We start from the raw sequence: 21,013 nt of genomic DNA, 5'->3' as shown, positions 1-21,013 counted from the left end.
CTTTGAGAATGTAACAATAGGCAGATATTGATCTTTGCTGACACATAACATTTTACTGAGACTTTCAATCCCCTGTTAATTTCTTCTTTCATCCTTTTCTTTCTCACTACTATGCTCTTCAATTCATGCATTAACCCCTCCTTCCAAATAAGAATCATATTGTCATCTAAGATTCTTATTTTCTACTTTATCTAGAATGAGAATTCTCCCCAGTCACTATTCTGTGATTTGCTCAAGGAAATTAAACCATGGTGTATGCAGTCATTCTTTAAAATCACCTCTGACCTTTTCTTCTTTTCTCTCTACTTCTGCACAACTCTCAGGTGCTCTAGTACCTCAGAATGGTCTGACCTTACAGCTGGTCCTGCTTTGAGCAGGAGAGTGGACTAGATCACCTGAGGTCATTACCAACTTCAATTCTTCTATGATCCTGTGATACTGATCTGTTTGCTTTCAAAGATGTACAGAGGGTTGTTTTTCACTTGCATTCCTGTGTGTCTGGAATTCTCTACTTGGTTCCAAGTAAGACATTTTAATGACTTTTTTTTTCATATTTTATCTAAAAAGAGGTCTTTTGCTCCTCTTGAGTAAGCAAGAATCTGAGAGTGACAGCATTTATGCTATAATAAGAAAAACTCTGTTCAAGGTAATTTCAAATAGACACAGTCACATAATACGTTTTTTATGTTTATTAGTAGTTATAATATTAAAGTAGCTCTATCATACTCTGTGTTCAAAGTAGTTTTAACAATGAAATTACTTTTAAATCCTTGTTTAGTCTTCTATGTGAGATCAAATACTTGTTTAATCTTGCACAGTATTCCCTGCAGAACCAATTAACTTACTCTCTTCTGTATGCTGCAGCTCAGAAAAAGTCTATAATTAACAGAAAAGGACTTTAAGCCTGCATTTTAAAAGTGTAATTATCATAAGGTACATATTTCATAAGAAAGTTTATGAAAAGTACAAGAATTGAACACTTGAACTTCATTTTTTAGTATCTTTAAGCTGTCTCTGGAGGAGAATAAAAGCTATTGACACTTTTAGTTTTTTTAAAATATTGAATCTCTCTTATTAGAATATTCTAGTGAGCTTTATAATGATTTAGTTATGTGTATAGCAAGTAGAAGTAAATCTGATCTTGACAGAACTTTTAGCTATGAACTGTGACTATGCAAAACCTGCAAAATTAGATCTAACTGTTAATACCTTAAAATAGGACATACAACATGTACATGCTTAAAGTACTATCAGTATTAATTTTTGGAAATTAGGTATGTATCAGATTTCAAATATCCTTCTTTCAAAAGAAGCAGTAAATATTTCTTTTGATGGAATTTCATAGACCACTTTCAATGATTTCATTTGTCTTCCTTCGCTAGGGAAATGAAGTCTAGGAAACTAGACTAGAGAAGAGCCTAGAAAATGAACTCAGTAACTCATTAGAAAAAAATAATTTAAAAATACCTTTATTTGTTATTTTGATTAAAATCCCTAGAGCGGTTTTTGGAATTTTACCCTATGCTTTCTTAATGTGTGTGAAAAACACATACCATGATTTTTACCTGAGGAAGTTTTTCAAAGGAATAGTTGACAATGTTTTTCAGTTTTGATAATAATTTTGGTGATCTTTGTAGGAAATTGAGATATATTTTTATTAAAACATCGTCCAGTACGGCTGTTCCTTAATTAATATTTATAGAAAAAAAAATTGTACGTTGTTGTCTTTTTTTTTTTCAGCATGTGGATAGACACATTAAATTGCAAATGCTAATTTTTCCTCGTGGAATAGTTTTCCTTCAAGGTTTTATTCTAACCCCTGGGTAGACTACCTCATGCAACTGCCATTTCTCTGCTTTGTCTTCTCCTGATTCCGGACTCTTAAGATAAGCATTTTCTCTAACTCACATAGTGGTTATTTGATATTGCTGGAAGTTAGATCTCTTTATTACAGTGAAGACTGTTCATGTTTCTAGTCTATAATAAAATCAGTCCACAGGCCTTCATTTAACTTTATGAGCATGCTTGAGAGTATTCATAGCATATGTTTTTTCTTTTGACGGGGAGGGGAAGAGGGGCAGGCATATGTCAAGATAACATGTCTGGGGACATGGACCGTCTACATTGAGAAATTTAACCTGTTAACCCAGTAAAGAAAAGCATTTCAGTTAGCTATTCATGCCAATGGTGCTACTTTATAATGACTGGGTTCACTTTTCCTGTTAAAAGGTTTGTCCTCATGTTCTATATACATTACATATTACCTCTTTGAAAGTGTAGCAGACCCACTCAATACCTGTAACACAAGGTGTCAAGCTAATGGCCCTTGTTGACTTAATTCTAATATGTTTAAGAACAAGAGCAATAAAACTGCAGATCTGTGGACTAATGTTTTCCTCTTCCATAATAACCTTTGAAGCATAGTGCAACTTCAAACATGATCCCAGGGCCACTATAATAAATGTTAATTGTCTTACTGATGTCATTATTTGTTGATCTCCAGCAGGTCACTTTGACTAGTTTTATAAAGTCACTGCAGCTATTTGAAGGCCATGCTTTGGAATAGACATCAGATGGCAGTATTTCATAGCATAAAAGAATATAGCTCTAGTTATACAGTCTGTATTATTTGAAAAAAATTATTTGATTATTATGGAAAGCTACTGTTTTTTAATAAATAAAAAAAGAATAATAGATTAATATAGTTTAATATAGTATACTTTTATTTTGTCTGGGTTGAAGCCCAGTGCTGTGTGTACCACTCTTCCAATCAGAAAAGGCATGGAAGCAGTTGTTGTGTTAGTTATGTATTAGTTATGGTTTAATCAAATTATTTTTATGTCTGTGAATTAACACTTCATTTCCAGTTTAAATTTTACTTTTAATAAAACATAGCTTAAAATTTTGATTTTTTAGTTTTAGTAATATCTGGGCTTTATTCTATATTTGATCATTGTTAATTTTTACATCATGATAAAATTTTAAATATAAAATTTTAGAAAAATACACAAAAACATAATGCACAGTGATTTCTGCATTCTATGGTGCTGTTCAGTGTTGAGCTAAATTTGTAAGAACTTTATTATCACATTTCGCATATGACGCAGTAGAGTTAAAACTTGTCTACATAATGGGGCTGACACCTGATAGCAGTGTCATTCTTAATGTAAGTTGACCTTTCTGTTGCTGTTCTACTCTACTCCTGTCAGTATCACGATGTTCCCTTTATAATCCTCATCAGGAATTGTGGCTTCAGTGCTAAGTACAAAGTTGATTCCTCTCCACTGTGACAGAAGGCTGCTTTTGCAGTATTTCTGATTTTGCTGCAAGACAGAAAACACTATTTGCCTTTCACACCTGGTCATACAATTGCAGTCAAACACCCTTCACTCTAATGAAAGCCAGGATACTGTGTGCTTCAAAAGGAAATTGTTGTTCACAAAGGAAAACTGGATTCTAAGATGAAGTAAAGAGGAAAAATATGTTGCAACAATGAAAATTATATGAAACCAATGTTCTGATACTTTTTAGTATCTCTCCCAAAATGTTGATTCTTTTTTCCTGTACGATGAATAGGAAGTATGGTTATAACTGAAAAGATTGTTGTTGTTGTTGTTATTGCTGTAAGTCAAAACTTTAAGCAAATATGAACCTACCACCAGTCATTACAGTTATTTGTCCACTATGAGTGAGTTATCAAGACAGTTGAACATGCTTATAAAATTTTTGTCTTTCAGGGTAGATGAAGTGAGTTAATTAAAAATGAAAAAAAAAAGTAAAGTTCAGGTTTGATTGACAAATGTGTCAATTGCACAATGCCATGAAAATAAATACATTTTAAAAGTGAAATTAGATAGCCGTATGCATTGACCAAATAAATGCAAGTAGTTTTGCCTTTTTATCTTTTGGAAGTTCTCTTTAAATATCTTTTGATAGTTTATCTCCCCACCAGCTGTGAATAGAAAAGAGGTATTTCCTTAGTTCAAGTAGTGGTCACAATATGCTGAAATACTAAAATAAGAACATCTCCTTAAACAGATACTAGTAGCTGCATAGTCTCATTTCAGTTTATGTGCATATCTTAAATGTTTGGTTTGTTTTCCTGGAAAATACAAGGTAGCATGTATTAGACTTTCTTTAAAGCACTTAAAAACTGGTTGCAATAAACTGACTTGGGAGCAGGGAGGAGAAGGAAAAACTAAACCCTTTTACACTATTTAATTGTAGCATTTCCTAGTTAGCTTAAGAGGAAAAAGTTTGGAATCCTGAATTTTTCATGGGGACTACAAAAATAAATACTGTAGATCCTTGAAAAAATAGAAGAGGTTATTCAGCAGTCCCTCTTCCTCTCCACCTCCCTGAAGGCTCAGGAATAAGCAATGGAAAGAATAACCAAACAAAAGAAGCACACATCTGATGTTTAAGCCCTCCTCCAGCACTTTTAATGTACATAACCAGAAGTCATTCAAGCAGCTGCAGCACATTAGTTACGATAGTTTAACAGGCAGCTTTATAGCTCTGATAAAGGCTGTGCTAAAGCAATTTCCTCCTCCCGTGCTCACTTGCTATGATAGCTAATAACTGATCTTTGGCAGAGGGACTGTGAGAGGAGTGGTAATGTTTAATCGGTTTCTGTGGAGGAGTTAGCTTTCTTTTTCCTTTGTAGATAATTATCTATAAGAGAGACGTTGAGGGCAGGCAACACCATGTTGAGAACAGAATAGGCTGAACTGGAGCGGAATCTCTGAACAGTTCTTGGGAACCAATTTAGAAAGGAAACATTTTAAGCATTAAACAAACATTCGATTGTATTAGACTTTAATAACAAACTTACTTAGGAAACATGGCTCAGCAGACAAGTCTGGACAATTTGCCTGTTCCTGAAGTAGATAATACACATTGTCAAAATCCATGGTTAAATGAAGATCTTGTGAAGACCCTGAGGGAAAACCTGTTGCAACATGAAAAGTCCAGGACAACTCAGAAATCTTTACCTGCTTCTCCCCGACTGTGTCCAGTTATTTCTCCTCGAAATTCTCCAAGGATTTTGCGCAGGATGTTTTTAAATAGCAACATACCAAAACAGCGGCGTTTCACTGTGGCACACACCTGGTAAGCATTGAGGGGGTTATGAAATTTCAGATCAACTTTTTTTTTGTGGAACATTTATCTCCTTGATGTCAGTGCTTCTGTTTCTTGGTTTGATCTCTGTATTAATCCCTCTGGTTGAAAGAGATAGTTCTAATTCATTACTCAGTTGTAGACCTGAAGTTTAAAATAGTAGTTTATGTAAAGTAAGAAAACATGTACTTCCTTGTAAGAAAGTTACCAAATTTCTCTGATTTCTTAGGTAATAATTGCTTTCTACCTCCTTCCCTCAAAATAGAGTGTTTATCTCATTCTGTGCTGTTCAGGTTAGAGTGAGTTGGCAATTTTTTTCTTTAATGTATCATTTAAACATATTTTATTTATTTATTGAAAATTTCTAACCCTCTGCCCCTAAGCAGAATAAATCAGTTTATATATCTTTTAACAGTGCTCAAATTAAGAAGGATGTAATAAAGAAGAATGATGAGTATAGATATTGTATGTGAAACAGTGATTTTTATTAAAGCAGTTGCTAGATTAAACAGAGGAAAGATGGTAAGGGAACTCTTTGTTAAATAATTCACTAGTACTAATATTTTGGTAACTCGATCATTTCTTAGACGTGTTTGTGATCAAATCTATAAAAAACATTCAGTTTTTTGCATTGGGCTTCTGTAAAGCAGCAGTATTATTTAATTACTTACTTTATTCTTTTTAAAAATGTTGCATATGAAATTACTGTAACTCAATAATACATTCCTGTTTTCTTTGGTGGTCATGAGATCTTGATGTTTCTGGATTTTTTCTTTTGACATTTTTTCCTCCCATTATTTTTCAAATAAAAATGTAATTTAAAGAAAGAAGGGCAATGAAATACACTCAAAGAAAATAAGCCATGCATTATAAGCAGCAAATGAATATGCTGTTCAAGTTTGTCTTCATTTGTCTGAAATTATATCCACACTATTGCTATGTGATTGGTATGTGTATTGCACATTGTATACATGTGTGCCTAAATCTTTACTTTGTATAGTTAAAGTACTTCCTTCATCAAACATTTCTACTACTGAGAAAGATAAGAAAAAAATACATGTACCTTTATACTTTAAAAAATATTTGTTTTGAAACCAATGTACCTGGTCAGATATTGCATGTGTAAAATAGAAAAATGAATGGAATTAGGATATTCCATGTTTCTTTAATGATTATGCATAAATCCTAACAATATTAAGTATCTTTAACTGCTGGTTTGTGTTAAATAGTTTATAAAACATTCTATACATAAGAATGTGCAAGATAAAAAAGCCATTCAGGCTGACATGTTTTACAATATAAGACAAAAATAAATAAGAACTTATGAAAGTTTACAGAGGGAAATTGTCATATGCAGGCAGTTGAATGTGACAGAGAGAGAGTATTAAAAGTGACAGATATGAAGTGAACAAATATATTTGGGCAACATGACTAAGGCTTGCATAGTGTTAAAATGTGGAATTTTGTTTAAATGCACTTCTTCTAGTGAACTTCGGAAAGTTTTGAGTTTGGGTAGAATGACTTTTTTGCCAAGATTTGGAGTTAGGAAACACTTGGGGTTTTTCTAAATATGTGAAATACTAGACCTGCAAAATACTGTTGAACACTTCATCGTTATTTTCCAATGATTTATAAAATGGGCTTATCGTAGCAGTGATTTTTTTTTCTGGCAAGTAGAGAAGTAGACAGTCAAGCAGCAAGTTGCAATGAATTACCTGAGAACCTGTAAAAAAAAAGTATTTCTGGAGGGTAAAGCAGTAATAAACATGATCAGATTTACAGGCATATGAAGGGCCTACAAAATTAATTTGTTGCTAAATCCCGTCAAGTCTGTAGCTATTGATATGTCCTAGCTTTGTTATCTGTTTAGAAAACTGAGATGCTGCGTGATAGACATGGGGTTTCTATATGCTTTGGCTACACAGGCAGTATAGTGGTTTTAATTCCATATGCATATAATCTATTTTAGGCAGCCCATAGGAAAATGGTGCATTTGAAAATGGAGTAGTTGTAACCATACTCCAAAATATACTATGGACGATCCATTCTGGGTTTAGTTTGGCCCACCATAGTTATGATCTTCACTGTCTATTTTTCTTGTATTTCTAATGTAATCTGTTTTGTAATTTAAGAACAGTTGTTGAATTCATGTATGTGTCTTTCTTGTTTAGTCCATGGTTCACACAGGCATAAAAAATTTTAATAACATGACCTTATTCAAGCCACCAATGAGTTGTTAAGCCATTCTGACTTAGCAAAATGACAATAGTTTTATAAATTTATTATTTTCTCATGTTTTTCTCGTGATTAGAAGCTTCTGTATATATAGGTATCAAAGGAAATAAATGTATAACAATAAAGATACTGCTGTGTGTTACATAATGCCAAACATAGTTACCACAGATCCAGTGTAGCAAAAAAACTCATTTAGATCGTACCTAACTCCCTGATTTCAGGGTTCTGAAACAGCATTCAGATATAGCAAAGAAGTAAGGGGGAGATTAATGAACTGTTCTTGGCAATTTCATTCTACCCCTTTTTTATTGTAATATCCATAGCTTTCCTTCTGTAATAGCCTGGGTTGTAGAACTTTTCACACCAAAATGCGTTTTCTGTATCATGTGACTATTATGCTTTCACACGAACAACTGGGTTATCATTTTTAGTCATTTTATGAGTCCTTCTCTACTTCCTTTTCTTCTTTATCCTTCCCCAGCTGTAAACCTGAATTTATTCAAGCACTTGAAAGATAAGCTACTACTTCTTGGATTTTAGAGAGGAGAAAATACGTCATTAAGAGTTGAAATTGAAGAGGTTAAGGGGTAGAAGTACATAAGGTCTTCATTTTTGCTGGAGAATTTCTGAATATCTTACAGCTTATATCAGAGAGTGTTACAGTTAGTACTGTCTAAAACCGTGAAATTAAAACTAATTATTTTGATCTTTTACCCTGGATTCCTCTCAGTCTGTAAAAACTATTGGTCTACAGTCTATAGAAAACAATCATAGTTACTGAAAAGAAAGCATTTGAAAGTTTTGTGGCCAGAAATGCAAATAAACTCTACCCAAAACCAATTCCATTTCCACAGAAATCTGCATTATATTGTATTACTGTAAAGGTATTCATAATGTTTTATAATCTCACCAATATAATGACACAGCAACATATATTAAAACTGGAAATGGAAAAGATCAGTTAAGTTCTCTGGTATGTGCTTGACAAATTCAGTTTCTGGAATTGTCTTGGGTTACACTTCATAAGCTTTTTCTAAGCTACCTATTACCCCAGTGCATTTTGGCAGGAGAGATCTCCAGAATGGGATCACTTGTGTGAAATTTGTGAGAAGAGAGGGTCTTTGGATCCAGAGAAAGAACTGTCAGTTCCCAGCTGTGTTGACAGCTAGTGTGCATGATCTCTCAAACATACACTGTCTGAAGGTCTGTGGAAGGATGTTTAGAGACTTTAAATCATGCACTTTTAATTAAGTCATGTGGGAAGTCAGGTTTTTTTTATTATCCATGAAAAATTCCTTTCTGTACGAAAGGGAAGAAAAGCAAAAAGCATAAATATTTGGAGCAGGATCAGTGGAACATGATTAAATTGTATCTATTTAATTGGAAGGATGAAGTCATGGCATACATGCGCTTGATTTTTTTGATCTTTGTTTCTTGCCTTAATATTTCTTAGTGAACACAAAATGATCAAATAGTTGCTTTTTCTGCATTGTATATAACCTTGGAGAGTATTTTTGCTGCCTCTATGATTTATTTGTGTGTGTGTGTTCAGATACAGCACATAGTGATAGACGACTTTTTAAAAAATTATATAAAATGGGTGTGTTATTCATGGGTCCATCATGAGTGTTCCCCTTTGATATCTGTCTGATATCTGTCCCCTCTCCAGCTCTTCTGGGGTCCATTTAGCACTTTCCGATATTTAGGGGGTTTTATGTTTGTGCTCTTTAGACTTTTTTTTAAAAAACATGTACCCCTAAACCTAACCATTTAATAGAATCAGTGACTGTAAAAATACAAGTATGTGCCCAGTTACACAGTAAGTACTTTCATCTGAATTTAGCCAGCCCTTGTCCCCACCCATAGTAAACATTTTACATTGACTTTGGCATTCAGATATGAAAATGATAGATGCCTTAGAAATAGTTTAGATAGATATGGGCAAGGTGTGCCATTTTAAGTTTCAGGAATGCAACTGACATAAGCGCACCGATAAAGTCAGATTTGTCTTTATTTTTATTGCATAATATTTTTTCATGCACTTTTACTGCTAATTGCAAAAAATTGCAAAAACCAACAAAACCTCAAGTATTAGTTATAGGCAGATTGCAGAAGAGCAATATTTAACTTGTGATTCTACATTGCCTGGTTCAGTACATATATTCTGAACTACGAAACTAGAATGAAGATACACCACACTGAATCTATATATTTTTTCTCACTACAGTTTTCTTCCAATTTTCAAAATAAATTTTCCTGGAAGATTTTAATGCCTATGTTTTCCTCTTCTTCACTACTCAGTGCTTTTCAGGGAACTAAAATAATTACAATTTGGTATATGATAAGAATTTCAAAAGGAAGATCCATTAAAGCAGATAACTATCTGAGGAAGTTATATAACTAGTTCAGGAAGCCAAATGGATCCTGGGCTGCATCAAAAGCAGCATGGTCATCAGGTCAAGGGAGATGATTCTGTCCCTGTACTCCACACTGTTGAGATCACAGCTGGATTACTGTGTACAGCTCCGGGGTCCTCAGCACAGGAAAGACATGGACCTGTTGGAGCAGGTCTGGAGAAGGGCCAAAAAAATGGTCAGAGAGATGGAACAGCCTGAGAGGAAAGGCTTAGAGAGTTGGGGTTCAACATCAAGTTGATGCTTAACATCAAGTTAATGATGTTACATCAAGTTACATTGAATAAGATAACAAGGGAAAGTACTGGATTCTGCGCCTGGGACAGGGCAACTCTGATTGTGTATATAGACTGGGGAATGAGAGGCTGAAGACCAGCTCTGTGGAAAGGGACCTGGGGGTCCTGGTGGATGGCAAGTTTAATATGAGTTAGCAATCCCCTGGCAGCCAGGAGGGCCAGCTGGATTCTGGGGGGGCATCAGGCAAAGCATTGCCAGCCAGTCGAGGGAGGTGATTGTCCCACTCTGCTCTGCACTGGTGCAGCCTCACCTTGCATACTTTGTGAGGTTTTGGGAACCACAATATTAAAAAGACATTAAGCTATTAGAGAGTGTCCAAAGGAGGGCCATGGGTATGGTGAATGGTCTGGAGTGGAAGTCCTATGAGGAGCAACTGAGGGCACTTGATGTGTTCAGCCTGGAGGAGACTAAGGGGAGACCTCATTGTGGTCTTCAACATCCTCATGAGGGGAAGCAGAGGGGTAGGTACCATTCTCTTCACTCTTGTGAGCAGTGACAGGACTTGAGGAAACAGCATGAAGCTGAGTCAGAGTAGGTTTATGTTGGATATCAGGAAAAGGTTCTTCACCCAGAGGCTGACTGAACACTGGAACAGGCTTCCCAGGGAAGTGGTCACATCACCAAGCCTGACAGAGTTCAAGAAGTGTTTGGACAATGCTCTCAGGCACATGGTGTGATTCTTGAGGTGTTCTGCACAGGGCCATGAGTTGGACTTGAGGACCCTTTCAGCTCCCTTCCAACTCAGCATATTCTATGACTCTATGAAAATAAGATGCACATTTGCTTGTGACCTTGATTTTTCTACTCAGTTAAGAAAATATCCAAGTTTCCTCTACCACTTCCTTCTTTTTCTCATGTAAGCTTTATTCACACTTTCTAAATCAGACAACCAAATATTACATAAACTTTTAGTTAAGGTAACAACTGGTATACGACAGTGGACTCTTTTCTACTGTTTTTCACACTTTTTAGAATGGGTTATCATACTCCTTTTCTGGAACACTATGTGATCCTCTTCACGTAAAATGTAAAGATACTCATAACAGATGCATAAATAATTCTCAGGAAATAATTTAATTCACAGTATTGTCACAGAGACATACCACAATGTGTAAGATAACTCAATCCACATACCAGCTCTTTTCTTGAAATTCTATAAGGAGAGGCGTGTTTGTGTGGATGCTTGTGTACAAATAGGCAACAGGCTTGCAAAGACGGTATGATTATTTGATGGGATCTGTGCAGACATGTGCATAGGTTAGTGGAGCAGAGACAAGGAATAAGCTAGGGGAACAGGATGCTGTCTGGTATTTACAGAACGGTTTGCAATAAGCTGAGGATGCTGCACAATGGTGTTAATTACTCACAAGTTAATTTACCACAGAGAAATAATACTGCTTCTGCACAGCTCAAAACTGAAGAGAGGCAGATGAGAAAAAAGTTAATCTTCCCATGAAGAAGGAAGAGGCGGAGATGCATTTTCTCAAATGAGAACTGTGTTAGAGCAGAGCTCCTAGAATGAGATAGGAAGTCCAAAACCACTTCAAAAAGATCAGTGAACAATCAGACTAAATCCTAAGTTTTTATTGTACAGGGACAAGTAACTGAGTAAGGAAGAACAAGTGAAGGAGAAAAAATGATAAATTTGTCTGGCTAGGTTTGCTAGTACAGGAATTATCTTTTATAGCAATACCTATTTCATCTCTCCTTTTTTTCCAAAATAAATTATATCTCAGCCATTCCCACTGAGTCATTCTGTCTCATGGATGACCTGTTCATCTTGTAAATTTGGTATTTCTTCATAAGTTTTAATTACTCAAGTGTTTTACCTAGATCATGCTATTTTTTACTTATTGTCTTCAATGGCATGTCCTGTGCTGGACGGAATTTTGGAGAAATTCTAAATAATTCGGCAGAAGTAAAACAGAGCTTTTATTTTATCTTTCCCTAATTGTATCACAAGTTATACGTGACTGCAAATGTCTTAACTAGTGTACCCTTTGGGTATGATAAACTACCTGTTTTCTAGAAGGTTTTGTTTTTTTGTTCTTTTGAGAATGTGCAAAGTTTTTCAGTAGCTTTTGCTACATGGTTCTATTAGCTTGCTGTGTAATATCTTGCAAAGCCAGTTAGATTCAAACAGTCTTCCCCATTGCTTCTTGTTTGATCATTCTGGCTGCATTTTGCAATCTTGTTATCTTCACTTTCACTTCATATGAATATATTAGTATTTCAGTTATGGTTTCCTAAAACAGGTTATTTGTTCTTGACCCATTCTCATGCAATCCTGTCTATTTTTTCTGCAGTTTGATGAATTTTCAAAGTTATATAAAAGCTGAAATTTGTATCAAATGTTAGCTGTTTCCTCCATTTGAATCTCAGGAGTCCTCTATACGTTGGCCTTTAAGATTTCATAGGTTCCATATACATAACCTTAAAGTTTCCAGTGTGTTTCTTTCCCTTTCTGTTTTCTTATAGTAATTAATATCTCCTATTAGATGGATTTGGTATGGGAATAAATATTCCTACATCTTTTTTATCACAGTCTAGCAACAGTCTGACTTTTCCTTTCATACATTCTTGAAGAACTGCATCTTATTTGGGATTTGTAGGATTACTCAATATTTTTTAACCATTGTGAAATTTCTTCTGTATCTCATGACCTTTTTTGGCTTTTATTCTTCTGTTTCATTTAGTACGACACATGATTTTTTCCACTGGTGGTCAAGGAGAACACTGAGCTTGAAACTTGATAGAGTTCATTCCAACCATAGATAAATTAACATTTAAGTGAGAAAGACTGTTGGGAGAGGGATCTCAGCATCTTTGTCTGTCAAGATACCAGTCCTTCAAGGAGCAAGTTTTGAGTGGAAATAGTAAGTTTTACTCTGTCAATGCGCACTGTCAGACTTCTGTTTTATTCACAAAAACATTTAAATATCTGCTAGCAGAAGGTGTCTTTCTGTCCTGATCTGTGGGAAAAGTCCAGTCTTAGAACTGGTCTCTAGCTGGGGCTAGTTACTTAGGCTGTGTCTGCAGTACAGCGTGGTCTCTCTGTTGTGGTGGGATGCACTGCCAGACCTGTCCTTTCATTCATTCCCAACTACTGTTTGATCTTAGTACCTAGATATTCTTGGTAATATTGCCATCTGCTCTCACTACAGAGCTTTAGGGAGTAATCTTTTAAAACCTCTATTGCTTTATACAATGTAGTATATTATACTATATATATCAGTACACTTAAATTTATCGTGAGTTGACTTTCCATTTTCTAAACCTCAAAATTCAGAAAGCAGTCTTGTCTTCTTTGTCTGTCATCAGACAAGGCTAACACTTCATAACAGCAGAGAACTTTTTTCTGGTAGTTGTATATTCCCTGCTTAGTAAATGCTTGGTATCTTCTATCCATTATTTTCAACAGCTTACTTTTACTAAGCCTCTACATTCAGTTATTTAAAAAAAGAACATGTACAGAATTCATAAAGCAAAAAAGTAAAAGTTTTCATACATGGAGTGAAATGTAAGACATGAAGGACATACTCCGTCTCATTTTTTTTTTTTATAAATAAACCCCTGTAATCATGTTATAATACTTTAATTATAATCTTTTTTCTTCTTAGATTGTAATTTTCTTAGCAATTAGATGTCTTCTATGTTCTTCAGTGTACCAAATTTATCAGTACTCATTAAATATTCTTATTATAACAGACGGAACTCATCAGTTAGAATTTCACTGTGCCAAGTGCTCCACAGGTATACTCCTGATAGTGAGGTCAATTGTAGTCGTAGACTTTTATTGTTCAAATAAGCTTGGAATAAGGTGCAATAAAATGTAAGAACGAATGGCATACAATTAAATACATTGTCTTTATGGGCCAGACTATAGCTGTAATATCCAGGAACCTTCATAGTGCATACTTTGATGCACTAATTTGTCTTTGGAATTATCTCAAATTATCTCACTACCTTGTTAATTAAAAAAAACAATTGTGATTGAATTAATTGAACATGTGAACTGTGGATTTTGTGTACATGTGTGAGGTTCTTCTGGTGCATGTTTTATTGGGTCTCTGTGATAAATCTGCATCTGCTGAACCTGACAATTAATCTCCAGAATAAGAAAGAGTGTGCTAGATAATTAATCTCAACAAGGTTTTTTTAGGAATATATGTCTGTATATTAATCTTCCCTACCTAAAATAGAATATGGAAGCTAATAAGTTTTATTCAGAATAAATTTTATCATATTTTTTCATCTTCATCTAAAAAATATACAATTCCATATTAAGCAGATGTGAATGTGTTTTGACAAGATTTGATGGCAAGGTACACTTGACTATTTACTGCATAGAGGACAGGGTCAGACAGAACTGTCAGGGAGGCCCTTCTTTTAGATGATCAGTTTCAGAGAGGACCCCCTTGGTTTCTAAACTCTTCAGACAGGAATTCAGGTACAACTGGATCCAGTCCTGGTCCCAGACTTGGACAATGTTTTATGTCTGAAGGAATATATGTGCACAATGAATCCTTTGTATTACTTATGTGAGATGTCAAAGTTTAGCATGCAGTTAATCACTTACCAAGAATGTGCTGCCACAAGGAATTACTCAATCTCAAGGCATAACCTTGATAGACACTCCTGCTCAGGGAACAATCCCGGTGTGCAGCCACTGCTGTGCCTCATGGGCCCTGGAGTGTCCACTACTTATGGGGTAAGGTGACTGGTAAGTCACAGCTGTACACCTGCAAGATGTCTGGGTCGCTGTTCCAGGCAGGTCTGGCCACTGTATTGCCATCCAATCTGGATGCAGACATCACAGCCCTCACTGGTGGTTATGGCTTAAGCTGGGGCTGGTGATGGGGGGAGCACACTGCCACCAGGTTGACTATATTTGTCTGCAGTGACTGTACGAGGCACATGTAACAGAGGAGTTGCTGCAGCCGGAGTCACACAACAGTTCGTGCTATCTGGTGGCACTAGTATAGTATACTACATAACAGCTGTGACTATGTCAAACTTTTGGCTTTTCATCAATGATAGCTTGCCAAGACAAACAATATTAAAACACATGTTGGGGGAAGGAGAACGTACTGTGAGAAAAATTAAATCCCCTCATGTGATTATTGTAAGCAATTTAAAAAGTAACATTAATGTGAAGCATGTTGAATTCAAGATTGGACTGAATCTTTCAGTGTGTAAAAAGTTGTCTCAACAGAAAAAGCAGATTTTTAAGCACAAAAATCAGGATAGGACTTGTGAGGAATTTTCTAATAAAATATGAATTTATTATGGTTTAAAAGCCTTATAAAAATAGTATCAATTATTTGAATGTACACAATGAAACATCATTGTTAAAATATGTGGAGAGGTAAGGAAGGGCAGGTCACCATGAAGTGACCTTGGTCTTTAAAAGTTATTTGGTAATATTTTTCTTATATAATCTTGTGCTCTGAGCTGAAACTGTTCAATAGTTGTTGTTTCTATCGACATGTAATAGAAAGTTATGCTTTAGTTGTCATAGAGGAAGTTATACAGATGACAAAAAATAATTACTTCAAAAGAGAATCACCTAATATTATAAAGGCAGTCCTTTCTTCACCAATCAATAGGGTGGCATATGTTAACTTATGCAAGAACTTAAGTTTACAAAACTTAGTTGGAAAGTTCACAAAGCCTCCACCAGAAAAGACTTTAGTGTATATACTGTGCAAGAAATATTTCAATAGAACAATGACGTAGTTACCAATGTCTTCATTTGTAAAACAAAGTAGTTACATAAAATGTAATTTAATCCTTTAATCCTTTTAAGGATGTTTAAACCCTGAACTAGGTTTAGCTTGTTAAATAGATTCTGTAAAGGTAACTAATACTGAATGGCTTTTGCATATGTAAATCCATCCATATAATAATTTCATAGCAGAAGCTCATAATTTAACTGAGACTTTTGCAAAGAAGTAATCTGCTTAAAGACATTATATTTTGCAGACAATAAGCTAAAGACTTCACGAGCAACAAGTAGTCTTAGATAAGGAACTTAAGATAAACAACTGGAAGTATTAGCCTAGCTGGTTTTGGAGCATTCGAGTGCAGAAGAAGTAGCAGGGGTGAGAGTAAGGGGCAAAGCTCAACTACCTAGTAGTAGAGCCTTGTCAGAAACATTAGGATTTGAGGGTTAGTGGGGCTGGAGAAAAGCAAGAGTTATAATGCTTGTGTGTATATGATAGTCATCTGATTGAAAGCCACTAAAATTGTCTGACTCACTTCTTGAAGACTGATGATGCTTCAGTATGTTGACAAACAGGTTATGATGCAGGCCACATACAGTGTTACCAATGACTATCTCATTTAGACTGCTTTAACTCCTGTGAAGCTGTTAAATATAATTGTTGTTCAACTACTATAATCCAGTCTAATGAGTGAGAAATCATGACACCTTCTGTAGCAAGGCCGCCTTCTGTGTTCTATTTGTTAAGTTTGGCAAACTAATTTCTCAGTAGTTCTCTAGAAAACTTATTAATTGCTTTCATACTCAACCTTGATTGCATGAGGGATTTTGGTACTAATTTGAAGTTGTTTAACCTTGTCAGGAGTTTTGTTGTCCCTGAAATAATGGTACTTGAATGTCATTGAATTTTCATACAATGAATAATAAAAACAATCAGTATCATGCTTAGATTAAAATGTTATTTCATTAAAAATTAATTTTAACAGTTCAAAAAATAAAATTACTACCACAAAATATAAATTTCTGGGTAATTAATTTCCTTGTCTGTAACTGCAAAAAGAAAAGTCCAGCTTTTCTATATAAAGACTAATACAATATTGCTTATACGGATAATTTATGACTAACTTCACTAGGTAAAATCTTTGGATGATGACTAGGAAACATTTCTGTAAAATCTATTTCTACTCCATTCATTTATTTGAATAGACTACTAAATCATGACACCTAATTAATTATCAACTGTTTAAATTGTTTTGAGGAGGAAAAAAATTGAAGTGACTTGACCAACATAGTTAGGAGATGAACTTTGTGTACCTCTAGATTTTCAAGGTGAGTTGAAAAGTACAGTTCGGGAAATATTTTCTTGATTAAATGAGTAATCTATGGAGGAACAACTAAATCATTAGAAAAAAATGATAATATCTCTTTGAAATCAGCATCTATGACATCATAGTGATGTCAGCATCAGGTCACAAGGGAAAACAAAAAGATAAACTGCAGTTATGCATCAGTTTTGCGCTGTTGAAATAAAAGCTCTAGAGAAGCTCTAGAGAAGGAGTTTTTCAGCTGAAAAATATTTTGTTTGTATTAACAAAATATAAAAATTTATTTAATATTTTTTTACATTAACAAAATATAAATATATATATATATATAAGCTCTAGAGAAGAAGTTTTTAGCTGAAAAATATTTTGTTTACATTAACAAAATATAAAAATCTAACTCCTAATTGCAATAATAACAGACAAATACATGTTATGGTTACTGAGTGTTGTAAGCAAATTCATTAGAGGGACACATGACATCATGGATATGTTGTGAAACTGAGTCAAAATATCCTGGGATTTTAAAATTAGCTCTGCCATCAGTTCCTATTCACTGGAGCCAACAGAGTTTTTTATACTCTATTGTCTTAATATCTAAATACCAGAAATAAAACATTATAATGTTTATCTCAGAAATGCTTTGGAAAACATTGGGAAAAATATTGAGAAGTATGAAGTGCTATCATTGCTTACAGATTAAGAAAATGTTCACTTTTCATCTTCTGAATATTAAATATTCATTTATAGTTTCTTGTGATGTCAACAACCCAGGTATTGCAAAAATCTAAGAACACTTTATCTTTGTTTTGAACTTTTTAACTGTAGCAAAAACTAAACTAATACAAACTTTAGGGGCTCTTGGCATGTAATTGTAAGACTACCCACTGACCTGTAGCAAAACTCCAGAGCATTAGCGTAGTTGAGCATGATAAGTACATCTAAACTCATCTACCTTGGTTGTCACCAGACTTAGCAGTTCATATGTGCCACACTAACCTTGAATATGATGTTCAAAGCTCCATTGTATCTGATTCACAGAAAGAGCAGTCAATGCAAAAGTCTACCGGGTTTGAAAAAGTTGTAGACATCTCCTGGGCTGGAGAAAAAGTCAAACATGAGTTTACAGAAAGGTGTTTTTTTCTTAAATACAAAGCATATGTTCCCTGTTTTGCTCTTTACAATTTCCAGTGTCTACAAAACCTGAGGAGCAACCCTTCAGTTTGAGGCCCCTTCACCTCACTTTCTGTTTGTAAAATACATTTGTTCAGCTTACCCAAAGTATTGCTGGGCTCATGCAGAAGACAGTTGTGATCACTGCTAAAGTGCAGTTCTATGATAATGTGTGCTGTAGAAAAAGGGCAAATTATGGCTGCTTGGACAAGCAACTCTGGTATTTTTAACGTTTGAGAGCTTGTCTTATGATCTTAATAACCTTCCTTGTAAGCATTTTCTGAGTGTATGTTGGAGTTTGACTTGTTTGGTGGTTTTTTGATTTGTTTGTGCTTTTGTTTGGGTTTTTTGTTGGTTTGGTGTGGTTTTTGGTTGATTTTTTAATGCAAAAAATATTATGTTATTTTATTGAGTCTCCTTTATTTCTTTTCTGAAGTCACTGAAATTGTATAAATCATTCTTTTTATACAGCTCTGAAAACAATAGCAAATGGGGAAGGAGGCAAAAGAAAAGCTCCTTATTCTAATATGATTTATAATGACACTAGAAACACAAAATATTTTTCTTCTAGAGCAAACTAGGACTATTTGTATGGTGGCAAAGAAATTGATATTAGTTAAAAAATTCAAGCTGGGAATACAAATATTATAGTACTGTGAACTAAAGAGATTGTTTAGGAGCCAAAAGAAATGAAGAAAAAGAACAAAAGAAAAATCTGTTTTAGAAGAAAAATAATTTAAACATAACAAACTTGAATTAGATATTGGAACTTGGATGTACTTCAAAGTCTCTTTGCTCTTGCAGTCTGAGGAAAAAAATTAAGAGAAAATATAAAATTAACGTGATGTTGACCGTGTCCTTACTGTGGGTAAAATGGCATGATAGCTTTCCTAAAAGAAATTATATTGAATTAATTTTGCAAAGACTATTGTTTTGTAAATAAGCTTTTTCCAAAGCCTAAGCCCAACAGAATAGTATTTTTTTTAATGTAGTTTAAATTTCTTTATGCCTTAAATAGAATTATTGCTGCCAATGCAGAAAGACAAGAATACAATCATAAAATGAACATCTTTTGACAAAAATAATAAAAAGTCAAATCAGGAATGAAAGACAAGGGAAAATATAACAGTTAAATACATAAAAGGAGAGAGAGAAAGCACAGGTCACCCAATTTCAACTTGAAGTATAATTAAAGAGAATTGCCTTGTTCAGTTGAAGTGAATCTTAACCTGAGAGTATTTTTGTATGTATTAAAATTGCATGAATATGTTGCAAAGCTTTGATTTTTTTTATTAAAATCATCCATTTAGAAACTGATCAAACAGTTATAAAAACAACTTAGTTCAAGTTTAATTCAGTATTGGATTCAGTATGATTGTTTCTGACCAGCTTAGCTGTCCAATGGAGTTCCGTTTCATTTGTACAAGGAGATAAATGTATGGAATTAACAGAAGCACAGCAAAATAATTGATTTCTTTGCAAACTTATTCTTCTCAGCCACCAAACAGAGAATAAATACTAGAGCTGTGAGACTTTATTGTTCTTTGAACTGCACTGCCTTTGGTAGTTGGAGGGCTCAGATGCCAGAAAAAGACCAGGTCTGAACATGCAGGGTGAGGGTGTGGGTGGTACGTTGTCAGAAGCAGTCTGTTGGCTGTTGAGTTTGCTCAGGGTAGAGATCACTTTGCAGCAAAGTGTTGCTGCCTGGAGGGTTGATAACTTGTCCATGGCTCATAGCAGGTCTCCTCCCACAGTTGAGCACAGAATTATACGAGCTTGAGGAATAAATTGCCTTGATGTAATCACTGTTATCTTGTAACTCATATATTTATGAGACATACTATATTTATATCAAATATTTATTTAGGGACACGAAATAAAAGCTCTACTTGTTTACTTTTAATATAATTTTGTATATTAATATTCAAGCACTTATGTAGTGTTTTGAAAATTGACATAAAAGTATGTCACTACAAAAATGCAGTTTTCAGATATGTAATGACTGAAAACCATTTTAATTGGGTTGGCAAAGTTACGTGGCTATCACAAAACCATGGAATGGTTTGGTTTGTAATGGACCTTAAAGGTCATCTAATTCCAAGCCCCCTGCTGTGGGTAGGGACACCGTCCACTATACCATGTTGCTCAAAGCCCCATCCAACCTGGCCCTGAACACTTCCAGGGATGGGGCATCTGCAACTTCCCTGGGCAACTGTTTCAATACCTCACCACCCTCAGTGTAGAGAATTTCTTTCTGATACCTAATCTAAACCTATTCCCTTTCAGTTTGAAGCCATTCCCCCTTGTCCTGTCACTACATGTCCTTGTAAAAAGTCCCTCCCTGTGTTCCTTGTAAGCTCCCAAGGCCATAATTATGTCACCCTGAAGCCTTCTGTTTTCCAGGCTGAACATTCCCAATTCTCTTAGCCTTTCCTCACAGGAGAGGTGATCCCTCCCTCTGACCATCTTTGTGACCCTTCTCTGGAGTATTAGTTGATTTTAATATCATTTCAGTAATAGATGTTTACTGAGGGACTTTCTTCAAGGAGTGGCTACACTGATCATAGAGGCAGACACTATTTCAGAAAAAATACATCCTCCAAACATGAGTAAAAGAGAAGGAGAAAAAAAAGGGAAAGGAAAAAGAAAGGGAAAATAAAAAGGAAATGAAAAAAAAAAGGAAAAAAGAGGAGGATTGGAATACATGAGATAGAAGAATCAAATGC

General features: G+C 34.7%; 1 protein-coding gene across 2 annotated transcripts in view; it reads left to right on the top strand.

The window, feature by feature from the left end:
• The window catches only part of PDE4D (phosphodiesterase 4D), a 389,547-nt gene that overhangs the window by 35,783 nt on the left and 332,751 nt on the right, over window positions 1-21,013 (top strand). The window contains exon 1 of one of the 2 annotated variants that reach the window (XM_039379743.1): window positions 4,844-5,112. The exons of the other annotated variant lie outside the window; for it this stretch is intronic. Within the exon in view, the coding sequence (XP_039235677.1) occupies window positions 4,844-5,112 (269 nt within the window). Of the gene's footprint in view, window positions 1-4,843; window positions 5,113-21,013 lie in introns of those variants that run through there. 2 annotated transcript variants of the gene reach the window in all.

This window comes from Pipra filicauda, unplaced genomic scaffold (genome assembly GCF_003945595.2).
Source record: "Pipra filicauda isolate LSUMZ 115617 unplaced genomic scaffold, ASM394559v2 scaffold174_size2080704_pilon, whole genome shotgun sequence".
NCBI classification, from domain to species: Eukaryota; Metazoa; Chordata; class Aves; order Passeriformes; family Pipridae; genus Pipra; species Pipra filicauda.
Note: the sequence above shows the minus strand (reverse complement) of the source record. Positions and strands in the feature narration are given on the sequence as shown.